Below are 22,718 nucleotides of genomic sequence, written 5' to 3'. Positions count from 1 at the left end.
AATATATCTGCTGGGGTAGGGGGGGAACTCCACATTGGCGACAGGAGTGGCATCCAGCCAGTAAACACAGCTCCTTTCAGTTGCTCAGACTCTACCTGGCAAGGGATTATGGGGTCGTTAAAAGAGGCTGATGATTGTGTTGATAAACCAGATGGGGTACATAATAGAATAGAATAGAATTTTTATTGGCCAAGTGTGATTGGACACACAAGGAATTTGTCTTGGTGCATATGCTCTCAGTGTACATAAAAGAAAAGATACATAAGGTACAACACTTAATGATAGTCATAGGGGAATAATATAAATATTAAGGATACAGCAACAAGGTTACAGTCATAAGTGGGAGATGGGTGATGGGAACGATGAGAAGATTAGTAGTAATGCAGACTTAGTGAATAGTTTGACAGTGTTGAGGAATTATTTGTTTGGATGAACTAATGCTGTTATCCGTTTAGTTTAGTTTAGTTTATTTACATTTCTATACCACCCTTCTCCGAAGACTCAGGGCAGTTTACAGCCAAGTTAAAAAGACATATACAAAAATTAAAACACGCTATTTCAATTTAAAAATCTGATTCCATAGGCCGAATATTAAAATAACAAGTAATAAAACCACCCATTAAAATTATCCTTAGACCAACCCTGCTCGGTAAAACAAAAAGGTCTTGAGCTCGCGCTTAAAGGCCTGGAGGTCGGGAAGAAGGCGTAGCCCCAGAGGCAATTCATTCCATAGGGTAGGTGCCCCCACAGAGAAGGCTCTTCCCCTGGGGGCCGCCAGCCGACATTGTTTGGCTGACGGCACCCCAAGGAGACCCTCTCTGTGAGAGTGCACGGGTCGAGGGAAGCTATTGGCGGTCCTGTAAGTAACCCGGTCCCAAGCCATGGAGCGCTTTAAACACCTTGAATCGCACCCGGAAGACCACCGGCAACCAGTGCAGCTTGCGCAGGATTGGTGTTATATGGGAGCCATGAGACACTCCCTCTGTCCCCCGCGCAGCCGCATCCTGTACCAGTTGGAGCCTCCGGGTGCTCTTCAAGGGGAGCCCCATGTAGAGAGCATTGCAGTAATCCAGGCGGGAAGTAACGAGGGCATGAGTGACCGTGCATAACGGACCGTGCATAATAGATCCGTGATGGCGAACCTATGGCACACGTGTCTGAAGTGGCACACGGAACCATGTCGCCGGGCACACGCTGCGTCGCCTCTTCCTCTTCTGGATTTCTGGCGCACATGCGCGCACAATGATCAGCTGGCCTTCATGCGTGCAGCAATGCCGGAAATGGGAAGAACTGGTCTTTTGTTTTCCTGCCTGAGCATGCGCGCCGACCAGCTGATCGGAAACCCAGAAGTTCATTTTCGAGGGTCCGCATGCGCCCTGGGCAGCTCCTCTTCCAGGTTGCAGCACGCTCCCTTTTTCGCGCACACGCTCCCTTTTCCGCACTCAGTGCCTACCGAAAAGGTTTGCCATCACTAGGCTAGATTAACAGAATCTTACAAGTCTGCAAATACAAACTTTTAACTGCTTGACCTATTAAGGCTTATTAAATTTCTTTGGCTGACTGTTAAGCCACTTGGGGGCTCCTGCCTCTCTTCTCTGATCATTTCCTAGGCAGCATCTTTTTCCCTCGTCCCCCAAACACATCCACACAGTCTACTACATCTCTCAAGTTGGTGTTGGCTCTTAGCAACCGCTTAGTTGGAGAATTCTGGGAGTTGAAGTCCACAAGTCTTAAAGCTGCCAAGTTTCAAGACTTCTGGTTTAGCTAGATTTAGCCCATGACGAATCAATCCCTAACCTGGTTCTTCTTCAACTGTTCCAACAGTATACCGACCATCACTATAACTGAGTACGGGTGGTCCTTGCCTTACAACAGTTCGTTTAGTGACCGTTCAGAAGTTACAACATAGAAAAAAGCAACTTCGAAGATGTCGTGTCTCACCCCCACTCCGACGAACGAGTCAAGGAAGTCCGTAACAAACTTGGCAACGAAGCCTCTGCAGCTTGCCAAGTTCCTTTGAGGTTTCTCAGGGCAGGCAGGAGTCCCAAGTTGTGACTTCAGCGATAGGGTCCGATATCAGCAAACTAGCTAAGACTTTGCTTGACTCAAGGTTGGAATGGGAAAAGCAGGTCCTTCATATAGGCTGTGGGGTGTGCCTCCATGACTCAGCATTTATCCAGGCCTGCCCCACCCTTCCTTCTGCTGGCGTCACCTCTCAGATCTCCGGAAGCGAGGGTCCTCCCACTCTAAATTGTCTTCAGCGGGCTCTGCTGTCAGTAATTCCACCACCTGGCTGGCTTCCTGCTCTGAAGGCTGAGCCAAAGGAACAAATGCCGAAGGAGTGAGGTTTATCGGGCTTCTCCTTCCACTCCTGGAATCCTCTCCGGGCATGGGGCCAGGGCCAGGGGCTGGAGTCATGACAGGCCGTTCATCTTCATTATCAGACTCGGAGTCTGATAACAGGCCTGGGTGGAGACGGGAGGGACCCGGCTGAGGAGAGGAGGGAGGACGAGTCACAACACGATAATTTTTCTGCACTTAAAACCGTTGCAGCCTCCCCAGGGTCACGTGATCAAAAGTCAGCCGCTTGGCAGCTGACTCTTACTTGTGACGGTTGCAGTGCCCCTTTTGCGACCAGCAAAGTCAGTGGGGGAAGCCACATTCCCTTAGCAGCCGTGTGACTCACTTAACAACTGCACGGATTCACTTCACAACGGTGGCAAGAAAAAGGGGCAAAAATAACACTTAAATGTCTCGCTTGGCAACAGACATTTTGGCCTCCATTGTGGTCGTAAGTGGAGGATTACCTGTACATTCTGTATTTCATGCAAAAAAAAAGGAACCATGATAACAATTTGTTGAGCTTGATTAATCAGTGTTAAATCTCTGTGTGAAACCACTTGTGTCTGTTTGTTATCTCCGTTTTTCAGCTGCAAACTTTTCCGCCTATGCGAAGCCCTGTATTTTGAACACTCTCCACTTCCTCTTTGATGATTCCTTCTTTCCAATCTTTCTCATTTCTTGTCAGGTTTTTTTCCCCCCAATCTTCTGGACACCCAGCCGAAGCTTATTTCTGCTTGACCCTAGTCTCCCTACCTATTAAAATCCCTTTTTCTTCCGCTTTCTCCTACCACCATTCGCTTCTTTCCTTCAAGCTCTGCTCCGTTCCCGTTTCTCTCTTGTTTTACAGTCCGCAGACAATTTTTTTTCCTGGAGCGACAACCTGGCAAGATTTCCTTATCGCAATCAGTGTTTCATTTCCGGCTGAGGAAATCCTTAATAATATTCGATAGTTAATGTTTGGAACTATTATTTGAAATGTGAACTGTACCCTTCTCTCCCTCTCTCCCTCCCTCCCTCCCTCTCTCTCTCTCTCTCTCTCTCTCTCCTCCCTCCCTCTCCTCTCCTCTCCTCTCCCTCCTCCCTCCCTCTCTCCTCTCTCTCTCCTCCTCCCTCCTCCCTCCCTCTCTCCTCTCTCTCTCCTCCCTCTCTCTCCTCCCTCCTCTCCTCCTCCTCCCTCCCTCTCTCCTCTCCTCTCTCCTCTCCTCTCCTCTCTCCTCCCTCCCTCCTCCCTCCCTCTCCCTCCTCCCTCCCTCTCTCTCTCCTCTCCCTCCTCTCTCTCTCTCCTCCCTCTCCTCTCCTCTCTCTCTCTCTCTCTCTCTCCTCTCTCTCCTCCCTCTCCCTCCTCCTCCTCTCCTCTCTCCTCTCCTCCTCTCCTCTCCTCTCTCTCTCTCTCTCTCCTCCCTCCTCTCCTCCCTCCCTCCCTCCTCCCTCTCCTCTCTATCTCCTCTCTCTCTCTCCCTCTCCCTCTCTCTCCCTCCCTCCCTCCCTCACTCTCACCCTCTCTCTCTCTCTCTCTCTCTCTCTCTCTCTCTCAACACCCCCTGCTTTATCAGCCAGGCTTCCTACCTTGAGGATAGAATATTTGTAACTCAGACTTGAACTGTGCGGTTATTGATGCTTTCTGAGCTTGGAGGTTTTCTTACAGACATTTCATGATCCAATTATTATTATTTTTATTTTTTTATTGCATTTTTTCTCTTTACATATCTCTATTACATATTTAACAGATCTGTGACATTATTCATGCAACTAGAATCAATATTCAATACATTATATACATTCTATTTCTAAACGTTCTATTCCTTTATGTACATTTCCATTCCTTTTTTTCTCTTATCTATCCATTCATACCATTTCTCCCATACTGCATAATATTCTGAGTCATCCTTTCTCTTTAGCTCTAGTGTGAGTTTATCCATTTCCGCACAATCAGATATTTTTTTGAATTACTAATCCCTCTGGCGGTATGCTATCTTTTCATGACTCAATTAAGTAACATCATCAGTGCTGGAGGAAGTGGGGTTTGTTTATGGCACGGAGGAGGAAGAGGGGAGGAGAACGGTGGGGGAGGAGGAAGAGTCTGGGTCCTTGATGCTCTCTGAGCTTGGGTGTTTTCTTGCAGACGTTTAATGACCCAACTAGGTAACACCATCAGTGCTAGAAGGCAGTGGGGTTTGTGAGGAGGAGGAGGAGGAGGAGGAAGGTAGGGGGAGGAGGAGGAAGAGATGGAGGAGCAGGAGGACGCAGAGCAGGAGAAAGAGAAGGAAGAGGACGAGGACGACAACTAAGGGCTCCCTGATGCTCTGTGAGCTTGAGTGTTTTCTTGCAGACGTTTCATGACCCAACTAGGTAACACCATCAGTGTTAGAAGGCAGTGGGGTTTGTGAGGAGGAGGAGGAGGGTAGGGGAAGGAGGAGGAAGGTAGGGAGGAGCAGGAGGACGCAGAGTGGGAGAAAGAGAAGGAAGAGGACAAGGACGACAACTAAGGGCTCCCTGATGCTCTGTGAGCTTGAGTGTTTTCTTGCAGACGTTTCATGACCCAACTAGGTAACACCATCAGTGCTAGAAGGCAGTGGGGTTTGGGAGGAGGAGGAGGAGGAGGAAGGTAGGGGGAGGAGGAGGAAGAGATGGAGGAGCAGGAGGATGCAGAGTGGGAGAAAGAGAAGGAAGAGGACGAGGACGACAACTAAGGGCTCCTTGATGCTCTCTGAGCTTGGGTGTTTCCTTGCAGACGTTTCATGACCCAACTAGGTAACACCATCAGTGCTCGAAGGGAGTGGGATTTGCTCTCTGTTTATGCAAACAGGGCCTTCCCTTTCAGTGTTGGTGGGAGTGTTCTTAGGGGGTTCCTTGATTAGGCTGTTGTTTACTGTTGGATTGTTTGTCTGAATGAGTAGTTCCTTGACTGGCCTGTCTTTTTACTACTTGGTGGTTGGTCTAGTGTTAATCTTAATGTTAATCTCTGCTAATCAGGGTGTTGATTGCTGGCCAGGAAATGTTTTGGTGGTTTTGTTTCCGTTTTGGCTTTTTGATTATTGCATTTGAATGGCCTGTAAATGAATGAATGCCCTGAGTCCTTCGGGAGAAGGGCGGTATAAAAATCAAATAAATAAATAAATAAATAAATAAATGCTATGGAAATATTTTCTAAAAATCCTAGTCTCCCTTCTACCACTGATAATGTGACTTAGTTGGGTCACGAAATGTCTGTGAGCCAAGCTCAGAGAGCATCGAAGACTCTACAGTTACTACCTCGATACCTGATTATTTATTTATTTTATTTATTTATTATTTAAATTTTTATACCGCCCTTCTCCCGAAGGACTCAGGGCGGTTCACAGCCAATTAAAATACACAATGATACAATAAATACAATTAAAATACAGTTAAAAAACTTATTGAATTGGCCAAGATTAAAATTTAGAATAAAAACCCATTAAAAAACCCATAAATTTAAAACTAACCCAGTCCAGCGCAGATGAATAATTATGATATTAGTCACACATCACCATTTGGAGCAAAATAAGAGAGCTGGAAGGGACCTTGGAGATCTTCTAGTCCAGCCCCCTGCTCAAGCAGGAAACCCTCTACCATTTCAGACAAATTGTTGTCTGATTTCTTAAAAACGAGAAAACTGAGAACTGCGGAGTAAACTTAATCTTCTTTTTCAAAATATTCTGCATGATCCACCATACTTTAATCCAAAATGCTTTAACTTTTTTACAAGTCCACCATATATAGTAATAAGTAGCATCTTCACAATCGCATCTCCAACATTTAGCAAGATCTAATATGTGTTTCTTGTAAACAGGTAATGTCATTTTTAAATTGTTTCAAATAATGAAATACTTTCCTTCTCTTCTACGGTGAGTTCAGGCCATTAACATTCCAAGATAGGAAACTTTTGGAACACCAGCCGCAGATCACATTTTACTTTAGGCCTTGCTCCTCCCACTGTTTCCGTTGTAGTAGGTGCCAGTTGTTGTTGTGCCTTCATCTCTTGTTCCTTGCGTTTAGCAGCAGCTCTTGTCAACCTTTGTTCTTTTGAATCTAAACCCGTCGTAGGTATTTCCAACACTTGTAATAAATCTTCTTCCATCACAATCTGTTCTTGTACCTGCTTCACTTCTCTTTCCTTCACTTCAGCCTCCCTTCCTCTAGCTTCCAATGGGGGAAGACTTCCAACTTTTAATACCTCAACATAAAATTCTCTTGCTTTTCCAACCGTATTGAAACGATATACTTTCCCTGCATAATATACTATTATACCAGTTGGAATATCCCATCTATATTCAATCTGATGTTTTTTAAGTTCATTCACCAGGAAGGCAAATTCCTTCCTAGCCCTTAGCATCCATCATTGGAGCACCCACAACTTCCATCATTGGAGCACCCACAACTTCTGGAGACAAGTTGTTCCACTGTTTTAATTGTTCTCACTGTCAGGAAATTTCTCCTTCGTTCTAGGTTACTTTTCTCCTTGATTAGTTTCCATTCCTTTGCTTCTTGTCCTGCTTTCAGGTGCTTTGGAGAATAATTTCTTTGTGGCAGCCCCTCAAATACTGGAAGACTGTTATCATTTCTTCCTTAGTCCTTTTTTTCATCAAACTAGACCTACCCAATTCCTGCAACCGTTCTTCATATGTTTTAGCCTCCAGTCCTCTAAACATCTTTGTTGCTTTTTCTCTGCACTCTTTCTCAATAGCTTTTTTATATGGCTGTCTTGAATTTGTTTTTGGTTTTTTGTTTTTTTTTCAGTGCACCTGTCGGAAAGACACCGTGAAGATCTCGATGGATGTCTTTGTGCGGGTGCTACAGCCTGAGCGGTATGACTTATGGAAACAAGGAAAGGACAACACGGTCTTGGATCATATGAAGCCCACCCCTTTAACATCTCCTGAGCTGGACGCCTGGAATGAGACAAAAGATGCTTTGAAGGCAAAGATGCTACGCAGGTAAAACAAAACAAAACAAAGGAACACCTTACTCGTGCTTCCTTTCTGACTCTTGACTGGTGCCTGTGCAAAGCGCCACCAAAATTGTCTGCAGGTGCGATGATGGCTGAGCGGCTGGAGAAAAGGAGGATCGCTTCCTGGTTGGTAGGAAGAATTAAAAGTATTAGAAAATATTCCTCTGTCAATTCCACTCCTTCTCCTTTTCGTGGGGGAGAAAGGAGCAAAAAAGAAAAGAACATTTGCCTGGCGAAGATGTACAGATACTGTAGCTGGGCAAACTGTGGCATCCTGAGTGATCTTTTCAGGAATAACGGTCACTATTTTGAGCCTGCTAAAAGTCTCCATGTCATTCATATCTATATCTGTCTGCCTGTCTGTCTCTCTTTATCTACCTACCTACCTACCTATCCATTCATCCGTCCATCTTTTATCTACTGTCTGTCTATCTTATCAATCCATCCATCTCTCTATCCATCCACAGTAGATAAAAAGATGGATAGAGAGGGGTGGGTGGGTGGATCTATCTATTTTCATCCATCCATCCATCCCTCTCTATCCATCTCTTTGTCTGTCTGTCTGTCTATCTATCTATTCATCTGTCCATCTTTTTTCGTCTGTCCATCCATCAATCAATCAATCTCTATTCATCTGTTTGTCTGTCTCTATCTACCTATATATCTATCTGTACATCTATCCATCTTTTGTCATCTATCCATCCATCTCTTTGTCTGTCTGTCTATATCTATCTAGCTATCTGTTCATCTATCCATCTTTTGTTGTTTGTCTATCCATCCATCTCTATCCATCTCTTTGTCTGTGTATCTATCTATTCATCTATCCATCTTTTTTCATCTGTCTATCCATTCATCAATCTCTATTCATCTTTCTGTCTGTCTGTCTCTATCTACCTATCTATCTATTTGTACATCTATCCATCTTTTGTTTTTTGTCTATCCATCTATCCATCCATCTCTATCCATCTCTTTGTTTGTTTGTTTTTCTCTGTCTGTCTGTATCTCTCTCTCTCTCTCTCTCTCTCCCCATCTCCATCTCTGTGTCTATATCTATGTATGTATGTATTTATGTAGTAGGGACGCGGTGGCTCAGTGAGTAAGACACTGAGCTTATAGATCGAAAAGGTCGGCAGCTCAGCGGTTCGAATCCCTAGTGCTGCCGTGTAATGGGGTGAGCTCCCGTGACTCGTCCCAGCTTCTGCCAGCCTAGCAGTTTGAAAGCTGGTAAAAAATGCAAGTAGAAAAATAGGGACCGCCTTTGGTGGGAAGGTAACAGCGTTCCGTGGGCCTTTGGCATTGAGTCATGCTGGTCACATGACCATGGAGACACGGGGACAGTGCTGGCTCTTCAGGTTTGAAACGGAGATGAGCAGCGCCCCCTAGAGTTGTGAATGTCTAGCACATATGTGTGACGGGAACCTTTACCTTTACTATGTATTTATGTATGTATCCATCCATCCATCCATCTCTTTGTCTGTCTACATGTCTGTCTGTCTGTCTGTCTGTCTGTCTGTCTATCTATCTATCTATCTATCTATCTATCTATCTATCTATCTATCTATCTATCTATCTATCCATTCATCTCTATCCATCTGTCTTTCTGTCTATCTATCTAATCTACCTATCTCTATCCATCTCTGTGTCTATATCTATGTATGTATGTAATTATCCATCCGTCTGTCTGTCTGTCTGTGTGTCTATATCTATTGGCTAGCTAGCTAAGTATGAGAGATAGGTAGGAAGGAATTCAGAGAGTTGCAGTCCTCCCATCTTTAAGAGAACCCAGAGGTGTGAGGGTTTCTGGGTGTGCCATAAAGGCTGGAGGTTACTATACCCACATTTAACAGAGGCGTTGAAATGCAGTGTTTTAAAACTCTTCAATTACAGATGAGCCTCAACTTGGAACCACAATTTAGTCCAAAATTTCCGTTGCTAAGCAAGACAGTTGTTAAGTGAGTTTTGGCCCACTTTAAGACCTTTCTTGCCACTGTTGTTAAGTGAATCATTGCCGTTGTCAAATTAGTCACACAATTGTTAAAAGTGGACCCGGCGTCCCCATTGACTTTGCCTGTCTGAAGGTCACAAAGGGGATTCACATGACCACAAGGCACCGCAACCCGTCGTAAGTGTAAACCAGTTGCCAAGCATCTGAATTTTGATCACGTGACTATGCAGATGTTGCAACCATCCTCGGTCTGAAAACAGGCCATAAATCCCTTCTTTCCCCCCCAGCGCCATTATAACTTTGAACGGTCGCTAAATGAATCGTAAATCGAGGGCAACCTGTAAATAAATAAATAATCCGCCCAGAGTAGCTTTCCAGCCTCAAGAACTGCTTACATCCCTTGGACCGGCAGCCTTGTAACATCCAACTTTTCTCATTTATCCCTGCAGTTCAATCATCGTGATAACTAACCCACAACCCGTGATGCCTCCTCCCCACTGCAGCCCCTACCCACAAATTTCTCCTGCGATATTAAATGAAAAACATATTTTTTTCCTGTGCTCCGGCCGGCCTCTGTTGAGCTGTTGATGCTTCCGCTTGGAAACCTTGCCAGCTATAAATCGGCTCTTTGGATCGAGAGGGCTACTGGCTGGGGACCCTGTTTGTCAAGTTGACTTTTTAATATTTCCTTCTCCTTTCCTAGCAGGATGTGGTTGTTGACTGCTACTGTCCATCGAGTATGATACGCCCGGGTGGGAATTTTTGCAGGCTTCGGTTTGTTTGAGCTATCCATTTCCGAGGAAATGTCCCTCCCTGAGCAGACATGATGCCCGATAACAAACAAACAAACCGACCAAATACGTTAACAAACAAACAAACCGACCAAATACATGTAATTATGGCATGTCAAAAAAAAATATGTGGAAATGTTTTTCATTTCACCAGCCAGGAGTTATTTACCGCTCGGCCCGTTGAATCCTATCTTGTCTTTGCTTCGTTTTTGTCTCCCAGTCTTTGCCTGGCTTAGTGGCATTATTGGGTTGACACAGTTGCTGTTTACATAACGGTTAATTGATTGTGGCAAAGGCTTAATTGGTCAACAGAGGGGACTGTCAATAGTGAGCAGTGATCCCATTTCACAAGGCCTCCTTGGATGAGGAGGGTGTATCCGTGGGCAGCTGCGTCAGGGAGATAATCGAAAGTGCCACCGATTCTTCTCCTTCCCCACAATCAGGCTAGCGCTACAAGGAGAAAAAAGAATCCACATATACAAGGCAGCTCAACTAGTAAAGATAGTCCTCGACTTACGACCACAGTTGAGCCCAGAATTCCCATCGCTGTGCAAGACAGTTGCTCAGTGAGTATTTGGCCCCGTTTTACAAACTTTCCTGTCTCAATTGTTACGTGAATCGCTGCAGTTGATTAAATTAGTAACCCGGTTGCTAAGTGAATCTGGCTTTCCCCCTGGTCAGAAGGTCGCAAAAGAGGATCACATGACCCCAGGACACTGCAACCGTCAGAAATATGAAACCAGTGGCCAAGGATCTGAATTTTGATCACATGACCTGGAGAGGGGAGATGCTGCAAAGGTCATAACTTTGGAAAACGGTCATAAGTCACATTTTTCAGTGCCGTTGTAACTTTGTACGGTCACTAAACGAACTGCTGTAAGTTGAGGACTACCTGTAAAGAACAGTCCTTGATTTACAACTGCTTGCTTGGCAGCCGTTTGATGTTAAAGTGGACCCCCCAAAAGCAACTTACGACCTGGTCCCAGAGTTATGGCTGCCGCAGCACCCCACAACCATTCACCCAACAGTGTGCTGTGGCAACCAGAAAAGCCAGCGCAATCCTAAATTGCATTAACAGAGGGATACCATCAAGATCAAGGGAGGTACTAAGACCCCTCTAGAAAGCCTTAGTAAGACCACACCTAGAGTACTGCATCCAGTTTTGGTCACCACACTATAAAAAGGACATTGCGACTGTAGAAAAAGTGAAGAGAAGAGCAACAAAGATGATTAGGGGACTGGAGGCTAAAATATACGATGAACGGTTGCAGGAACTGGGCCTGGCTAGTCTAGTGAAGAGAAGGCCCAGGGGAGACAGGAGAGCAGTCTTCCAATATTTGAGGGGCTGCCAGAGAGAGAAGGGAGTCAACCTGTTTTCCAAAGCACCTGAAGGCCGGATAAGGAATAATGGATGGAAACTGAACAAGGAGAGATTCAACCTAGAAATAACGAGGAATTTTCTGACGGTGAGGACAATTAACCAGTGGAACAGCTTGCCACCAGAAGTTGTGGGAGCTTCATCACTGGAGGCTTTCCAGAAAAGATTGGACTGCCATCTGTCAGAAATGATTTGGGGTCTCCTGCTTGGGTGGGGGGATTGGACTAGATGACCTATTAGGTCCCTTCCAACTCTGTTCATCTGTATATCTGTATACCCTTACACCTAACAAGGGCCACTGCAGTGCCCCCCCCACTGTCTCCCCTCCATCCCCCTCTCCGTCGAGTCCCTGGGAGGCTTAGCCCTGCTTCCCATCCCACACCCTCCCCCTCACTTACCTTTCCCAGAACTCCAGAGCTCAAGTTAGGGAAGGAGGATCCTGGAAGTGACCACCATTGTCCGAGTGGACACATTGAATGCTGGCCACTCTGAAGACGGGCGGCCGCTTCTGGGATCGTGCCATGTGCTGCCTAACCCAAGCTCCAGAGATCTTGGACAGGTGAGTGCACGCTGGGTAACACGGGTGAGGAGGAGGTTATGGGGCCCAGTGGGGTGGTCAGCAGACCCAAGGCCAGCAGGGACCCCAAAGGGTAGGAAGCAGAAGATGGGCTGCTTCAGAGCGTAGGTGTTGTGCCTCGTCCTCCCTCCACTCCTCAGCCGGCCCCTCCCGTCTCCTCCCCGCCTGCTATCAGATTTGGAGTCTGATAATGAAGATGTACGGCCTGTCATGCCTTCAGCCCCCGGCCCTGGCCCCATGCCCCGACAGGATGTCAGGAATGAACAAACAAACCTCACTCATACGGCGTCTGTTCCTTTGGCTCAGCCATCAGAGGAAGTCAGGCACGGATTGGAATTACTCGGGTCTACTCCTTCTGACCCCTCCCTTTCTCAAACAGCAGAAGACAATTCAAAGTGGGAGGATCCTTGCAGAAGGAAGAGAGGGGCAGGCCTGGATAAGTGCTGAGTCATGGAGCCACACCCCACGGCCTATATAAAGGATCAGCTTGAGTCAAGCAACTTTGACTCAAGCAAAATCTCATCTGGTTTGCTGAAGTCACACCTTGGATTCCTGCCTGCCCTGAGAACTCTGAAAGGAATTTGGCAAAGCTGCAGAGGCTTCGCGGCAACGCTTGATACGGACTTCCTAGACCCGGTCGTCGGAGGGGGAGGGGGACACGACAGTGGGAGGCCTTGGGAAGCCCAGGGTCTCCCCTGGCCCCCAAGGCACCCTGTGCGCCGTTTTGTGACCCGCATCTTCATTTAATGACCACAACAAAGAGAGTTAGATGGGAGGGTCATATATGAGACATGGGCCCTTCAGTTAGCAACCGTCACAACTTCCAACCATAATGGACAGGCTCCATTAGAGATAGAGGCTTCGCTTAACGACTGTCGCCACGTCCAATCCTAAGGGAGAGGCACCATTGTGAGTCGAGGACTATTTGCATTGGTGCCCAGAGTTCAAAGCCATCCGACAGCTGTGGCATGGGATAAAACCACTTTCTATTAAAATGAAGACCTTTGGAAGACAGGTGGCCATCAGGGTCGAAACAGGTCGTTCAGGAGAGACTCCGAGGCAGAGCTCTGAGTAAAACTCAGATTAGAAGAAAACCTTTTCGCTTGTGGGCATGAAGGATGCCTCCCTCTCCTGTCGTGCAGTTTGACGCCAGTCTGTCCCGGTTGGCCACCGAGACTCTGTGAATTAGGGGTCTCCAACCTTGGCAGCTTTTAAGGCTTGTGGACTTCAACTCCCAGAATTCCTCAGCCAGCTTTGAACTCTGGGAGTTGAAGTCCACAAGTCTTAAAGTTGCCAGGGTTGGAGACCTGACAGATTAGGACAAAGAGGCTCCCCTCATATGAGTTCTTCGGTGCAGAGATTCAGGCCTCTTTCAGAACACACGTTTCCTGCCAGTGGCAGGCCGCTAAGCAGAGCAGCATGACATGGGGATGAATAGCAACAGAGAGCTAGCGTAGAAAAGGACCAAGAGCAGAACATTCAAAACTGCTCCCTTCCAATTGTCCAGGTCAGACCTTGTGAATACCTATCGAAGAGCATATTTGTAAGTCAGGGTTGAGCTGTGGGGTTTTTGATGCTCTCTTTTTTTTTATTTATTTACATTTATATCCCGCCCTTCTCCGAAGACTCAGGGCGGCTTACAGTGTATAAGGCAATAGTCTCATTCTATTTGTATATTTACAAAGTCAACTTAACCCTAACCCCCCAACAATCTGGGTCCTCATTTTACCTACCTTATAAAGGATGGAAGGCTGAGTCAACCTCGGGCCGGGCTTGAACCTGCAGTAATTGCAAGCAGCTGTGTTCTAATAACAGGCTTCTAACAGCCTGAGCTATTACGGCCCTCTTGAGTTTGGTTGTATTCTTGCAGACGTTTTATCGCCATACTAGGTAACATCATCAGTACCAGAAGAGAGCGTGTATCCTCTTTATTCAAACAGTAAACCTGTTGTGCCTCGCTTGCCCCCCTCTCCGCAGCCGGGCTCCTCTCATCTCCTGTTATTTCAGCCAGAGACTGATAATGAAGACAAACAGCCTGGCATTCCTCCAGCCCCCAGTCCTGGCACCATGCCCGGCCAGACCGAGCAAGACGAATGGCCTGGCATGCCTCCAGATCCCAGTCCTGGCACCATGCCCGGACAAACTGAGCAAATAAACCTCCCCCCCACAGCGTGTGAGCATGATGAGCATGAAGCCAGTCACGAGCTAGAATTGCCGGCAGCTGGAGGGTGGACGGATCCCCGCTTCTGGAGAATGGAGAGGCGACGTCAGCAAAAGGAAGGGAGGGGCAGGCCTGGATAAGTGCTGAGTCATGGAGCCACACCCCATGGCCTATATAAAGGATCTGCTTTCTGGCATTCTTTGAGTCAGGCAAAGTCTAATCTGGTTGCTGAAGTCACACCTTGGATTCCTGCCTGCCCTGAGAACTCTGACAGGACTTTGGCAAAGCTGCAGAGGCTTCGTGGTTACGCTTGATACAGACTTTCCAGACCCGGCCGTCAGAGGAGGAGTGCGACACGACAAAACCACTCCCAAATCAAGGAACCATCAAGACCACTCCCACGAACACTGGCAGGGCAAGCCACTAGTCTTAACAAAAAGCATTCTCTTCTAGCACTGATGACGTCATCTAGTTGGGTCATGAAACGTCTGCAAAAAAACCCACCAATCTCAGACAGCATCAAGGACCCCCTAGTGACTAGTCCTCCTCCTCCTCCCCCCCACAAACCCCATTGCCTTCTAGCACTGAGGGTGTTACCTAGTTTGGTCATGAAACGTCTACAAGAAAATAACCAAACTCTGAGAGCACCAAGGACTTTGGTAGCTGTCTGAATTGCAAAAAGATTCTTTTCCCAAGAACAATTCCCACAGAGTCCTCTTTAACAAGGTTTACTGAGATAAAAAGGATGTTGGCTCCAGCAAGTGAGCTAACCTTCAGTTTAGTGCCAGTATATATCTAAAGGAAGGCGGGTATTTCTCGCCTTTCTCGAAGCCCTTTTTATTAAAGCTTTAGGCTACATCAGAGGGTTTGATAGAAAGGAAGGTTGCCGTCTACTTGGATTTGATGATTTGAGATGGCAAGCTTGAAAGGCTCTGATGTTCTGGCATTATTGTGCCCGGTGTTAAGACCTGCAAAATACAACTCTTGTTCACAATAAGATGCTTGAGGAAAGAGCGAATAAAGGGTTGAATTGCAAACTTCCCTGTAAGAGTTACTGGCAGTTCTGCAGAGTTTTCTCTGTATTATTCCATTTGCTTTAATCCATGGTGAGCTTTTCAGGTGACTTTGTCCTTCATATGACTTTGTAGTAGTTTGAGCTAAATAGCAGTAGCAATAGCACTTATATGCCGCTTCACAGTGTTTTACAGTCCTCTCTAAGCGGTTTATAGTGTCAGCCTATGGCCCCCAACAATCTGGGTCCTCCTTTTACCCACCTCGGAAAGATGGAAGGCTGAGTCAACTTTGAATCGGTCAGGATCAAACTCCTGATTGCGGGCAGAGTTAACCTGCAATAATGCAGTCTTAACCCCTGCACCACCACAGCTCTCACGGATCACATGGTTTAAAATTAATGATGGTAGGATCTAGTTGTCAGTGGTTTTACCATTTAGTTATCTAAAAGATTCTATTGTGCACAGATGATGAACTCGTAATTTCCAGAATGTATAAACTTTCTTACAGAATTTGTAACCGAGGAAGAACAGGTTAAATGAGTGTCTCCCCATCCACTGTCCAGTTCTCTGCAAAGAGAATAGAATAGAATAGAATTTTATTGGCCAAGTGTGATTGGACACACAAGGAATTTGTCTTGGTGCATATGCTCTCAGTGTACATAAAAGAAAAGATACGTTCATCAAGGTACAACATTTACAACACAATTGATGGTCAATATATCAATATAAATCATAAGGATTGCCAGCAGCAAGTTATAGTCATACAGTCATAAGTGGAAAGAGATTGGTGATGGGAACGATGAGAAGATTAATAGTAGTGCAGATTCAGTAAATAGTCTGACAGTGTTGAGGGAATTATTTGTTTAGCAGAGTGATGGCCTTCGGGAAAAAACTGTCCTTGTGTCTAGTTGTTCTGGTGTGCAGTGCTCTATAGCGTCGTTTTGAGGGTAGGAGTTGAAACACTTTATGTCCAGAATGTGAGGGGTCTGTAAATATTTTCACGGCCCTCTTCTTGATTCGTGCAGTATACAGGTCCTCAATGGAAGGCAGGTTGGTAGCCATTGTTTTTTCTGCAGTTCTAATGATCCTCTGAAGTCTGTGTCTTTCTTGTTGGGTTGCAGAACCAAACCAGAGGGGAAATGACCTGCAAATTTACTTTTATGCGAAATTAATGGGCAAACTTGCAGCTTCCGTGAATGCCGTCAGTGGATTTTTCTCCGTGTTTGCCCGGGCCGATCCGTGGCTCAAGATTTCCTTTGAACATTTTTTGTCTTCTTTCCCCCCCATCCAGGGCAAACAGGAAACGAAGCCAACCCCGAAGGCACAAGACCCAGGACCAGAAGTCGCTCGTGGATGCCATGGCCATGGACACCAACTTGGATGAGGGGCCAGAGAAGGAGGACCAGAGGAGGGTCCCCAGCTTGGATGAAGAAGAGAAAACGAAAGCATCAGAAAGCAAAGAAGGTAAGGCTGTAGCCTACGTTCCTCTCCGTTTCAGAAATACGGTAGAATTCCCAACCTTTTATTTATTTATTTTTTTGCTGCTGTAGCCCCTTTTGATTCTGGCAGGCAATGTCATAATTGCAATTCCAGTCTTTTTTTAAAGGAGTGGGCCTGGAGAAGAGTCTCATCACTGGAAAGATAAAAGGGAAGTATGAAGATCAGGTAGCCTACAAAAAGGATGTTATTTGCTCATCCTCCCAATTGCCTAGAGCCAGGAGTCTTGCAAACTTGGCTCTTTTAAGACTTGTGGAGTCCAACTCCCAGAGTTCCTCAGCCAGCTTTGCTCTGGGTGTTGAGGTTCACAAGTCTTAAAAGAGCCAAGTTTGCAGACCCCTGGTGCAGGGTCTCCTGCTTGAGCGGGGAGTAGGACTAGCTGACCTCCAAGGTCCCTTCCAACTCTGCTAATCTGTAAGACACTTCAGACTGATTTGGCCAGGAACCTTTATACAGTAGCCCTGATGGCGTTATCCAGTTAGGTAATGAAACGCCTGCAAGAAAACAACCAAGTTCAGGGAGCACCGAGGACCCTTGACTTCAACCCTCAGCTACCAATGTATTCTCTTTTAACTTTTATTAAAAATGCCAGCCTGCTCTCGTTGATCTGTGACGGGGCCTTCTAGATGTCGTTGTCGGATTTGAACCCAAAATGGTTAAGGATTTGATATGAGGCTTTAAAATTATTGCATCCACAAAATACTTACATTTATCCCACCTTTCTTATTTTTATAAATGATTCAAGGTGGTGAACGCACCTGATAACATCTTCCTTCTCTTATTTTTCCCCACAACGACAGCCCTGGGAAGTGATTTGGGCTGAGCGAGAACAACTAGCCGAAAGTCACCCACCCTCTTTCATAACCTGAAGCATGAGCCTTACAGTAGTGGCCAAAATTGTGGAAACCTTTTGGGAAAAGTGTATTTTCTAAAACTAGCTAATAACACCACTTTTTTTTTTTGAAGTAGTACGATAAAATTATATATCCATGGAAAGATAATTTAATCAAGAATGCAATGCGATAACTTTTATGAAGGATTTGCTGTTAGAATAGCAGTTACAATATAAAGAAGAAAAGTGAAACACGTAGAAAAAATGAGATATTAGAAAAATTATCAACGTAGAAAGAACAAAGATATACAAAAATGATCACCGTGTCAGTTAATACTTCGTTGGGTAACTTTTAGCATGAATAACAGCCATACAACGTCTTCCCATGGAGTGAACCAAGTCTTTTAGTTCTGCAGCTGTTCTAATGTGAACCCAAGACTGAATGATGGCTTCTATTCACTGGGTTTTATTGCTGGGTCGCTTCTGACTAAACAAGTTTCTTTAGATTTTCAATTGGGTTAAGAAGGTCTGGGCTATTCCCAGGCCATTCCAGAAGTGGAATAGGATTATCCTGAAACTCCAAAAAAAAAGTGGTTTTTTTTAATTATTATTTGCATTTATATCCTGCCCTTCTCCGAAGACTCAGGGCGGCTTACACTATGTTAGCAATAGTCTTCATCCATTTGTATATTATATACAAAGTCAACTTATTGCCCCCAACAATCTGGGTCCTCATTTTACCTACCTTATAAAGGATGGAAGGCTGAGTCAACCTTGGGCCTGGTGGGACTAGAACTTGCAGTAATTGCAAGGAGCTGTGTTAATAACAGACTGTCTTAGCAGCCTGAGCCACCAGAGGCCCTCGAACCTCAAAAATACACTTTTCCCAAAAGGTTTCCACAATTTTGGCCCCTACTGTAGTGTACTAGAACCAGGGGTCTCCAACCTTGGCAACTTTAAGAGTTGTGGACTTCAACTCTTAAAGTTGCCAAGGTTGGGGACCCCTGCACTAGACCTTTTAGTCATGGTCTATACCAGGGGTCCCCAACCCCAGGCCATCAACCAGAACCATTTTCTGGATTAAATTCTCTTGAATTCGGAACAGCATTTCAAAGTGGTTCCTTGTCTGTATGGCTGGCTGTTTGCAGAGGATGAGTGTGTGGGCCTCATTGCAACATTCCATGAGTGTTGGGCCCTGAGGTTCTGCAGAGCTCGGCTTTGTTTCCACGTTATTTTAACATGACACCACTAAAAAATGTGTACCGAATCAGTATCAATGTTCATGTAATCCCCAGCTGCTTCTCTAATCTTCTCGGAGCCCAGGTGAGGCAATAGATGTCCCAGAAAAGAACCAATAAATCGATGCTCTTTTTTTAAAAAAAAATAATAATAATATGGATTTATTCAGCGACGTTATATAGCCACCCGTGTCATGGAAAGTACTCTGGGGTGGCGTACAACAATCCAGTGTATCTGGACAAGACAAAGACGACCTGTTGGGGAAGAGGTTATCTGCTCAGGTGAGAGAAATGCAGTCCGTTCACAAGATGTGGAGTCCTTGGTACTCTCTGAGCTTGGTGGTCTCCTAGCAGATGTTTCATGACCCAACTAGGTAGCATCATCAGTGCTTGAATGGAGGGGAAGGTTGTGAAGAGGAGGAGGCAGAAAAGGAGGAGTAGAAGGAGGGGGGCTGTAGGGTCCTTCGTGCTCTCTGAGCGTGGTGATTTCCTTGCAGACCTTTCATTACCAAACTAAGTAACGCCATCAGTGCAAGCTAAGGATCTTATTTGATGGGTCCCAGGAGATGGGCTTTCTCTGCCACGGCACCCAAATTACAAAACGTTCTCCTCCCTGAAATTAAATTCGCTCCATCCCTTTTGGTATTTTTTTTTTTATTGAAAGAGTTTTAAAAAACAAAAACATTTTCCCCCTTTTTCCCCCCTCCCTCCCAAAAAAAACCCCTTCCCCTCCTCCCCAGCTTCCCGGGTCAATCACAAGGTATTGTTATACATAAACCAAACATAGAATAAATTTTTCCCTTACAATCCAAGTAACCACATCCAAAGCTTTTCATCTCCCAACCCCCTCCCCATTACATAAAATAACTTTTTAATTATTCAAAGGCAATCTGATATTTCTTAATCTGATATCTGTTTTGTAGATAATCAATCCATTTTTTCCATTCAATTAAATATCTTTCCTGCGTATTGTCTTTTAAAAACGCTGAGATTTTAGCCATCTCAGCCAAATTAATGACTTTCAGTATCCATTCTTCTATTGTAGGTACCTCTTCTTTCTTCCAGTATTGTCCAATCAACAGTCTTGCTGCTGTTATTAAATTCAGAATCAATTTAGTCTCAATCCCTGTACAATCCGTTATAATTCCCAAAAGGAAAAATTGTGGCAGGAACTTTATCTTCTTCTTCAGTACATTTTGAATAATCCACCAAATTCTTATCCAAAAGACCTTAATTTTCTTGCAAGTCCACCAAATATGAAAATATGTAGCGTCATCACAATCACACCTCCAACATTTCGCTTGGATATTAGGATACATACATGATAATTTTTTGGGATCTAAGTGCCATCTATAAAACATCTTATAAAAATTTTCCCTTAAATTCTGTGCTTGTGTAAACTTAACATTTCTAACCCAAATTTTCTCCCATGTTTCCACATCCCTTTTGGTATTTTGAAGCATCCTCAAGACCCGGGTAGCTTGGAGCAACCAGGGAGACTTGTTCAGATGGCTGCCTTGCCAAGGGAGCCATTTTTATCTTTTCCCTTCCTCTGGTTGTTGTTTTTTCCCGCCCCATTTTGATGATAGTTCTTCCTATGAGTTTTTATATTGTGCATTTTTATTTGTTGTTCTTTATTGGATTCCTGTGTGCCTCCCTAGGGCTGTTTACAGAGAAACTGTGGGAGGGAAGGAGGGAGGGAGATGGGAGGGAGGCTACATATATTTGATTAATACTTAGATCGATTTTGAAAATAGGCCAGGCTTGCGATCCATTAATTGAAGAGTCAGTGCAGGTAGTCCTCGGCTTACGGCCACAATGGAGTCCAAAATTTTTGGTGTTAAGTGAGACATTGTGTTTTGGTGTTAAGTGCCCCATTTTATGACTTTTCTTGCCACATGCGTTAAGTGAATCCCAGCAGTTACTGAGTTAATAACCTGGTTGCTAAGCGAATCTTGTTTCCCCGTGGACTTTGCTTGTCAGAAGGTCGCAAAAGTGGATCAACTGATCCCCGGGACACTGCAACCATCATAAACGTGAGACACTTATCGAGCATCCGAATGACCATGGGGATGCCCCAAGTGAGAAAAACGGTCATAAGTTCCTTTTTTTTTTTTCAAGGCCATTGTCACTTCGCGCGGTCACTAAGTGAACCATCGTAAGTCGAGGACTACCTGTAATAAGAACCCCGTTGATTTGATGGAGATCTGGCTCAATTATATCCCAACAGCCAGTTCAGGATCCTTACATCCCGGCAGGCCTATATTTCTCCCACTCCTCAAAAAAGGAATCCCGCCGTCGTGGGCGTCCACAACATAGTACAACCGGAGCCAATGTCTCCCTCCAGCCCGGTTTCAAAAACAGCAGCCGCAGCACATTGTGCAGTGCGTGCTTGGCTTCCGCGCAAGACTCTCCCCTCCCTCCCCCTCAACCCCCCCCCCCTCCCCAGTTACAGCAGGAAATCAATGGCCTGAAAAATGCCAACGTCTCCAGAGGGGAATGAGAGATAAGTGGCAGAGACGCCCGGAGAAGAGAAGAAGGGGAAGCAATGAATTGTTGTGTTCGAGGCGAAGAGCTTTTCAATGAGAGCTAAAGCCTGCTACAGGCAACCCGCTTCAGTGACGGGCTTCGATGGGACGGAAGCAGTGGTGGTATTCAGCCAGTTCGCACCACTTCAGGAGAACCGGTTGTTAACTGTCTGAGCAGTTTGGCAAACTGGTTGTTGGAAGAAATCATTAGGGCAGAGAACCGATTGTTAAACTACTTGAATCCCACCACTGGACGGAAGCCTTAACATAACATAACATAATAACAGAGTTGGAAGGGACCCTGGAGGTCTTCTAGTCCAACCCCCTGCCCAGGCAGGAAACCCTACACCACTTCAGACAAATGGCTATCCAACATTTTCTTAAAAATTTCCAGTGTTGGAGCATTTACAACTTATGGAGGCAAGTTGTTCCACTGATTAATTGTTCTAACTGTCAGGAAATTTCTCCTTAGTTCTAAGTTGCTTCTCTCCTTGATTAGTTTCCACCCATTACTTCTTGTCCTGCCTTCAGGTGCTTTGGAAAATAGGTTAACCCCCTCTTCTTTGTGGCAGCCCCTGAGATATTGGAACTCTGCTATCATGTCTCCCCTAGTCCTTCTTTTTATTAAACTTCCTGCAACTGTTCTTCATATGTTTTAGTCTCCAGTCCCCTAATCATCTTTGTTGCTCTTCCTTTGTGGCTGCGCGGTTTCTGGGACGGGCCCGTCATCTCCTGCTGGGCTCAGTTCTCCTTCGTTAACATGCGCCCTTAGGAAGGAAGGCAGCCCTGCTTCCGGTCCACGAACCTTTGGCAAGAACAGGGAGCGAGCATCTTTTTCCTGATTCTTGGTTAGATCTTATAGAATAGAATAGAATAGAATTTTTTATTGGCCAAGTGTGATTGGACACACAAGGAATTTGTCTTGGTGCATATGCTCTCAGTGTACATAAAAGAAAAGATACGTTCATCAAGGTACAACATTTACAACACAATTGATGGTCAATATATCAATATAAATCATAAGGATTGCCAGCAACAAGTTACAGTCATACAGTCATAAGTGGAAAGAGATGGGTGATGGGAACTATGAGAAGATTAATATGCGGGCAGTCCTCAGTTTACGACCGCACCTGAGCCCCAACTTTACGTTTGCTGAGTTAAGTGAGCTTTGCCCCAGTTTGCGACCTTCCTGGCCGCAGCCGTTAAGTGAATCCCTGCCAGACTCATTAAGTGACCTTCCTTGCCACAGTCGTTAAGTGAACCCCATTAAGTTAGTCACCGAGTTGTGAAGGAAATCTGGTTTCCCCCGTTGACTCAGCTTGTCAGAAGGTCGCCAAAGGGGATCGCGTGACTACGACGACACTGGAACTGTCGTAAATATGAGCCAGTTGCCAAGCGTCCCAATTTTGATCATGTGATTGTAGGGAATGTTGCAATGGTCGTAAG

At 45.4% G+C, this 22,718-nt stretch overlaps 1 protein-coding gene and 1 long non-coding RNA gene across 3 annotated transcripts in view; one reads left to right on the top strand and one right to left on the bottom strand.

The window, feature by feature from the left end:
- KDM4B (lysine demethylase 4B) overlaps nt 1-22,718 on the top strand; it is a 299,919-nt gene that overhangs the window by 200,521 nt on the left and 76,680 nt on the right. For both annotated transcript variants that reach the window (XM_058163587.1, XM_058163588.1), the window contains exons 10-11: nt 7,102-7,298; nt 16,469-16,641. In XM_058163587.1, coding sequence (XP_058019570.1) covers nt 7,102-7,298; nt 16,469-16,641 — 370 coding nt within the window. The remainder of the gene's footprint in view (nt 1-7,101; nt 7,299-16,468; nt 16,642-22,718) is intronic.
- On the bottom strand, nt 7,307-12,344 carry LOC131188366 (uncharacterized). The gene is made up of 3 exons (XR_009152771.1): nt 12,277-12,344; nt 10,218-10,498; nt 7,307-7,435 (listed from the first exon to the last, which is right to left on the bottom strand). It is a non-coding gene; the product is annotated as an uncharacterized LOC131188366 (long non-coding RNA).

The sequence above is a fragment of the Ahaetulla prasina genome, chromosome 1 (genome assembly GCF_028640845.1).
Source record: "Ahaetulla prasina isolate Xishuangbanna chromosome 1, ASM2864084v1, whole genome shotgun sequence".
NCBI lineage: Eukaryota > Metazoa > Chordata > Lepidosauria > Squamata > Colubridae > Ahaetulla > Ahaetulla prasina.
The sequence above is the reverse complement of the archived record's forward strand: the minus strand, read 5'-3'. Positions and strand labels throughout refer to the sequence as shown.